Source organism: Oncorhynchus tshawytscha, linkage group LG18 (genome assembly GCF_018296145.1).
Source record: "Oncorhynchus tshawytscha isolate Ot180627B linkage group LG18, Otsh_v2.0, whole genome shotgun sequence".
Lineage (NCBI taxonomy): Eukaryota > Metazoa > Chordata > Actinopteri > Salmoniformes > Salmonidae > Oncorhynchus > Oncorhynchus tshawytscha.
This window is the reverse complement of record NC_056446.1, coordinates 10,423,647-10,431,149: the sequence shown is the minus strand read 5'-3', so window position 1 is coordinate 10,431,149 and position 7,503 is coordinate 10,423,647. Positions and strand designations below refer to the sequence as shown.

General features: G+C 39.6%; 1 protein-coding gene across 1 annotated transcript; it reads left to right on the top strand.

The window, feature by feature from the left end:
• The first annotated feature begins 637 nt into the window (after window positions 1-637).
• Window positions 638-5,982, top strand: LOC112217471 (paired box protein Pax-1). Its single transcript, XM_024377770.2, has 5 exons — window positions 638-887; window positions 1,408-2,034; window positions 2,989-3,122; window positions 3,297-3,501; window positions 5,394-5,982. Exons 1-5 carry the CDS (start codon window positions 884-886, stop codon window positions 5,480-5,482), a joined length of 1,059 nt encoding a protein of 352 aa, XP_024233538.1. The 5' UTR covers window positions 638-883; the 3' UTR covers window positions 5,483-5,982.
• The last annotated feature ends 1,521 nt before the right edge of the window (window positions 5,983-7,503 follow it).

Here is a 7,503-nt window from a genome sequence, read left to right as displayed (position 1 = left end):
CAAGCACACCAGGGATCCCTCAAAAGTCATTGTTAGAAATGGTTTGTATTCTATTAAACTAGAAATATTATGAATTGAGTATGGTTTCCATATGGCCATTGTGCACATGCAGATTAAATTATTAGCAATAATGATAGAGTAGGTATATTCAAGCACAATTGGCAGATTTTCGGTGTTTTTAGCACATGTCTATATAGGATCATGCCTTCCAGTTCACGTTTCAATGACTGCAGGTAACTATCCGGATGGATAACAATGCGAATACCCTTGCAAATTAACGTTATATTGCAAACCTATATCACAGCCGAAAACGTGCACATCAGCACCAATCCGTAAATGCATTAAAAATAACTGCTCCTAATGGCAAGTTAATTCTAGACATTATTAATCAAAAATATTTAAACAGAGACGTCCTTGTCATAGAGAATAGCTTTCGTTAGATTTAAATTTCCAAGCGCATGTTTGCTCCGATTACCAAGAGTTCTCGTCGGTGTGACAAAGGCCCTCTTGACAGAAGTTCAACTCTAAAACCCGGAAAAGATTCGGTGAAGTAGCCTGGGCTAACATACACGCGAAGGAGGAGACCAATGAAATGGGGAAATAGTCTTGAGCCGCAGCCAACGAGATTGACGTAATGGACGCGTCAAATGAATCTCCGCACACTTGAGCCTTCGGGATGGACAAATTTTCCCTTATGGGACAAAAATCACTTCAGTACCTTTGCCCAAACTCGCCGTCTTCGATCATCTTACCAGAAATGAAAGGGCAGAGCTAAAGGAAAAACGCACAGCAAAACCATTTCCCCATCTCATGTGCAGAGGGGAGAGACCGCACTTTTCGGACATTCTTAACTGCTAAAGGACAACATCTCACACCAAAGGCAATGGGTAAGCTCTCCCTACTGGGTACACACTGGTTGAATCAACGTAGTTTACACGTCATTTCAATGGAATTACGTTGAACTAACGCGGAAAAGACGTTCAACTGAGTGGGCCGTGATTAATTTAGCATGGACTCATCAAGAGAAAATATTTGCATAAAAAGAGATTTAGAGGTTTTACCATTATATTGCACTATCCTATTCTCAAATGCTTGCACCCATGTATCATTCCAATGGCAGCGTCCATGTCTTTGTTTCCATTTATTTTTAACCCACATTTGGATTGAGCTGCTTTCCAAAGTTTGAGATCATTATAGGTTATTGGAAATTGTATTTGAAGGCCATAATAATACTAATGATATAGGTTAGATCAAGGATAGGGAATGGTGCTTTGGAAACGTGAGTGCGCACTGTGCATTAAGCTATTAGCTACAGGCTATTGTGGTAATGCTATTTGTTTAAAACACGGTTACACTGATCTGTCGAGTCTATGCACCTCAATGCAATTCCTTATTTGTTTCTTGCAGATCATACATATGGAGAAGTAAACCAGCTTGGCGGGGTATTTGTCAACGGACGACCACTTCCAAATTCGATTCGGATCAGAATCGTGGAATTAGCTCAACTTGGAATACGACCGTGTGACATCAGTAGACAGCTTCGAGTCTCTCATGGCTGTGTGAGCAAGATACTAGCGAGATACAACGAAACGGGTTCGATACTGCCCGGTGCCATAGGAGGAAGTAAACCCCGGGTCACAACACCCAACGTGGTGAAAAGCATAAGGGATTACAAACAAGGAGACCCTGGAATATTTGCTTGGGAGATCAGGGACAGGCTTCTTGCAGATGCAGTGTGTGATAAGTATAACGTTCCCTCCGTCAGCTCCATAAGCCGTATTTTACGCAACAAAATAGGAAATCTTTCCCAGCCGGGCCAGTATGAGAACAGCAAGCCAATCCATCCTCAGCTCTCCTACAACCACATGTACCCGTACTCATACCCCAGCGCAATGTCGCCCACTGGGACAAAAATTGGCAGCGGTCCCGGTATACCGGTCACGCCGGGCCATGTCAGCCTCTCCCGCCATGGTTGGCCTTCCGTGCACACAGTCAGCAACATTTTGGGCATCCGAGCCTTCATGGACCCTGCAGGTTGGTGGCAAAATTGAATTTGACTCTTGCAGGTCAGTTGTTTCTTGAGAAACGGCATTACTGAATGCATACACAGTTCTCAAATTGGCAATATTTCCAGATGCATAATAGTTCAATATTTACGAATCAGTGTTTCTTGTCAATCAAACAGATATATCATACAATTCCATATGAATGAGAAACAACGTAAAACAACCACACTTATATTAAACGACATATACATAAATAAAATAACATTATAGGTTTAACTGTAAAATAGTGAAACGGTATTATGGGCCTAATAGGCTAGGCCTAAAATAGCCCTATACGTTAGTCATACAACGAAAGTTAATTTAAAAAAATGCGTATTGATAAAGGAGCCAAATTACACATCTGATATAAATATGGACACTAAATACTCTTGAAATGTGTTAATGGTCAAATAAGGCTAGCCTATCGGTGTGAGGACTACTTTGTGGTTTGGCTATTCGTTGGCCTACTCATAGTTCTACATCGAACCCGTAGCCCATTGTGAACGTTAATGTAACGTCTTATTTGATTTGAGATATCATTGTTTCCCTTCAGAATATAGCGTTATAATGTAACCAGGCCTCTATAAATCGAAGAGGCAAACACTGTAGGTGTCAAATAAACAAGAATGTTTAAAATATTAAATGTTGTTCTAAAATTTCATAGAAATTAGATCTTACAAAAACATGGCATTGAACACATTGTGGCCACAAACATTCGATCTGATTTTAGAAAATAAAGATTGGTTGAAGTGTGTGTTTAACGAAGAATTTCCACACGAATTTACCTAAATCAAAAACAATGTTAATCATAGCATGTCTTTGTGCAAGAGGAATGTTGTCATCAGCAGAGGTGTATCTGAAAATATCGATACAAATCGAATAAAACCTAAAATGGTTTGTAGACTTAATAATGTTACATTCTACACTGAAACATTTCCCACAGCCATCGCTGGAGCTGAGGGGTACCCATCAAAAATGGAGGAGTGGGCGAGCGTAAACAGAGCGACGTTTTCCTCAGCCCATGGTGTCAACGGAATAGAGAAATCCTCCCTAGAGGCAGACATCAAGTTTCCTCAGGTACATTTATGAATCAAATACACAAACAATACACAAACAACGAATATGTTCATAGTTTGATCAGAAATCCGTTTCCACTACATTTCCTCTGTAAATACAATGCACGCATAAAAGTGTTAGGGCGTTTTGCTTCTCTGTGCTTAAAATGATTTATTTTCTTGTTTTCCTCTCCAGTCTTCTTCAAACCTATCTAGTTATGCTTGTGCCTACTCTCCCCCAAACCAATACGGGGTGTATGGTGGACCAGCAGGTAACTATATGACAACGGGACACCACTGGCAGTCTCAAAGCACAAGTCTTGCCCACCCCAACAGCGAAGCAATGATGCAAGGTGGAGACCTCCACATGGCGATGTCCTTCAAACACTCAGCACGAGAAGGTAAGCCATGCAGTCTCTGTACTTAGCCACACGTTTTTACATTTCAAATATGCAGGTGATATTTGAATGCAGAACAGTGGCAGGCGCGGCTTTAAGGCAGCTGTCAATCAAACACCAGCAATTTGTAAATGCACTCGTCAACAAAAAAAATATATATTAGGGCTTGTGGGTCGAAAGCCAACGGCCCAACAGTAGGTGCCCAATTAGGGGGTCTAGGACAACAGTTGACATTTAGAGTATGTCTGAACAGAGCTGGCGCGGTGTTGTGCGACTCATAAGGAAACCGTTAAGTCCTCTGGGAGAAGGCTTTGGAAGTGTAGGCTACTGTGCAAGTCGTTTTGGTCTATAGGTATAGCACAGCAGTACCCACTCAGGTGATGACTGTAGGCCTATAGGTTATCTTGAAGAACCCATTAATAATATTTGAACAGGCCTATATGATTACTATAACGATTTCGACCTTACTCTTCAAAACGTTTAGGCCTACATATTCTTAAAAATATAAAGTTGCAGTTATGATGTTCAAATTATGTTTATTCAATTTGCGAAGAAATGTTAGGCTCTCTTATTTTCCTATTTGCAAGCTTTTAGTGCGTTTGCTTGACGACTAGGTCGATTTGGAAGGTTTTTATTTTTACAGATACAAATGTCATTGAGGTAATTTAATATAAATGAGAACAACCATGAAATTAGCGATGTCAATTCATTCATTCGACTTATTCAAATTTTAAAAAATACGTCATGAAGATATAGCCTGATAAGCTAATTAATGTAACACCAATGAGCACCATTCTACATTAAATACTTGAGGAGGTCTACATGATCCATACTATGTTCGAAAATCGATGCTGATGTTTATCCAATCATTTTGATGTCAGTAGCTTGGCCTGTGTCCCTATTATATTTTTGTGAAGAAAGATAGCTACATATGCTGAACAAAAATATAAAAGCAACATGCAACAATTTCGACGATTCAGTTTTTCCCCACAAAAGATTGTTTAATTAAAGTTTCATCACCTGTCCTGGTGGGTGATCTTAGAAGATGCCGCAGGTGAAAAAGCCTGACATGGAGGTCCTGGGCCTGGCGTGGATAAACGTGGTCTGCGGTTGTGAGACGGATTGGACATACTGCCAAATTCTAGAAAACGAGGTGGCTTGTGGTAGAAAGATGAACCTTCAATTCTCTGGCAACGGCTCTGGTGGACATTCCTGCAGTCAGCATGCCAATTGCATGCTCCCTCAAAACTTGAGACATCTGTGGCATTGTGTTGTGGGACAAAACGGCACATCTTAGAGTGGTATTTTATTGACCCCCAGCACAAGGTGCACCTTTGTAATGACCCTGCTGTTTTATAAGGTTCTTGATATGCCACACCTGTCAGGTGGATGGATTATCTTGGGAAATGAGAAATACTCACTAACAGGGATGTAAACAAATTTGCATACAACATTTGAGAGAAATAAGCTTTTTGTGCATATGGAACATTTCTAGGATCTTTTATTTCAGCTCATGGGACCAACAGCTGCGTTTATATTTGTGTTCAGTAGTATATTTGGTCTACAATACAATGGACACATATGATTCCATAACCACTTGATAGGCTACTATTGACAGTCCAATAACCTTGATCTATGTCAGATGAGACATCAAAGACTACTCTGTCTAGATATCTCAATAATTAAAACGGCCAGCCCATGCCATATCTCTGTTGCTGCAGTTATGGTGAGGTATTGTATGGCGTTTTCTTTGGAGATTGTGTAGCGATATCTGCTCTTCTTGCCACGGCTTTGGGACCTACATCTAACACGCCTTTGTGTTCTCACTGTTCTGATGATGGATAGAATGACGATTTATTTGTTCCATGAACGTATCTCTTGTTTGTTTTTCGCAGGAGACAGAAAACCTCCCGGTCCCTTGAGCAAGCACCAGCACGAGGCGTTGAGCGTACACGGACTATCTCTCCCGACCTCCGCTTCATAACCCAACGAAACCAACCGACCGTCAAGATCACAGGCAATGTAGCCGAAAGAAAATGCGTAAAATGAAAAGATTTTAAAAAATGCATAATCCACTAGTAGAATAATCGAATGTCGACATGAATGGTGGTGCAGTCTTGTTCACCTGCACCAATGCAGCGGTGTTGGGTTGATTAGGATATCATTATTATATATTTAAAATTCCACTCATTCAAAACTCATCCCAATCGAAATTGTGTAACACGAATTATGTAGCCAGCCTACAAGTGTCGACAGTTCCAACGCATTGTTTCTCACAACCGATGATAATCCTGCATGCTCTCTGGGTTCAAACAAACGTGAACCATCTCTATTTGTTAGGGCCTATGTCCTAAAAGGGACCTTTAAAAAATGTTAACAATATCATGTAGGCCTATTTGTAATTTTGTAAATTATATCTGCAGAAGCTGTATTATATATTTTTATAGCCTAACTGTGCTTAATAAAGGCATGCTAAACGGGAAATGCCTCGTTCATATGTTTGGATTTGCCTAATTCCTGCAGGTTTATGTTGTTGGCTCCTGGTAAAATGAAAATGATACATTTGCAGTTGGTAAAATAACTTCGTATAATGATTCAGTATAACAGCTTTTTTCCCCCTGATGTGTCACTCACCATGCCTCCCTTCAAATTCGTGCAAACCAAGCTATTCTGGAGTTAATGATGCTTCGCACTTTTCGGCGCCTTGCAAGATGGTATCTCTGTAGGCCGATACCTTTGGCCAGATGCCACCGCCAGCCCCCTATCTGGGTAAGGAGGCTGGCCGCAATAGCTACCCAACAATCAGTCAAGAATAAAGACCAACACGCCCTTATTTGATATAGGCTCCAGACCATGACACATCTATTGGATAGCCTATTCCAAGACAAACATGAAACACCCGATAATCCAACATACAGTATCAGAACCGACTGTACACAAACCTCTGGAGCCCCTGATCAATCCAAACATCACGCAGAGATAGATGCAAGTCATGCGCACCGTTTGCATCAATAATCATAGAAGGATACAAGACAGACGTGTTGTAAAGCTAACGCGAATAATGCTATGCCGAGAGTGATATATAAAAGTGATATATTGTAAATGTACCTCCATTTGGGACTGCATATCGTGTTGACCTTCAGAAAACATTCGAGCTTGGGCTTGATCAATTGTTGACCGTGAGCAAACTATCCCTGATCGATTAAACCAGACTGCCCACAGTCACAGCTACAATTTTCCCTCTCTGCACCTTTGTTTTTGATCATTGTTTATTTCAGTTTACAGTTTACATATGTTCAACTGAATTCTGATCGAATGGGTATTCGCCCATTCAAATATTGGCCTTGGAAGTGTAGAGATCATGTGCCTAATCGAAATTAGATTATTGTTAGATTATATTTATTATATTATATTATATTATATTATATTATACTAGTATGAATGATAGGCGACCTTGGACAGAATATATTTTGATATGTAGTGTATTGAAATTAATCCACTCAAACCCTTCTTGAAATACTACAAAGCTACTGTAATTCATTCTAACTACAATAAGGAATTATGAATATGAACACGAACATGAATGTACACTATCTATTAAGATAATGCTTATATGTTGATATTTCTGTATTCATTTTAGAATCTATATTATAAAATGCGTGGTTCGAGCCTTGAATGCTGATTGGCTAAAAGCCGTGTTATATCAGACTATATACCACGGGTATGACAAAACATTTATTTGTACTCTTCTAATTATGTTGGAAGACAGTTTATAATAGCAATAAGGCATCTCAGGGGTTTGTTGTATATGGGCAATATACCACACACCCTCGGGTCTTATTGCTTAAATATAATTTATTCATTATTATCATTATTATATATATTTTTTAGTCTTATTTAAGGATAGCCTATACGTTATTCCCCTGCTGCATTCTAGAATGACCTAACACATAAATTCAGAATACCTATAAAAAATTGTCACTACATATTTTTTAAATTATTATT

What these genes read in the sequence shown, in the direction of transcription:
- LOC112217471 (XM_024377770.2), top strand. An exon ending in AGCCTTCATGGACCCTGCAG is followed by an intron (nt 2,035 to 2,988) that starts GTTGGTGGCAAA and finishes CATTTCCCACAG; the next exon opens with CCATCGCTGGAGCTGAGGGG. An exon ending in CAAACACTCAGCACGAGAAG is followed by an intron (nt 3,502 to 5,393) that starts GTAAGCCATGCA and finishes TGTTTTTCGCAG; the next exon opens with GAGACAGAAAACCTCCCGGT.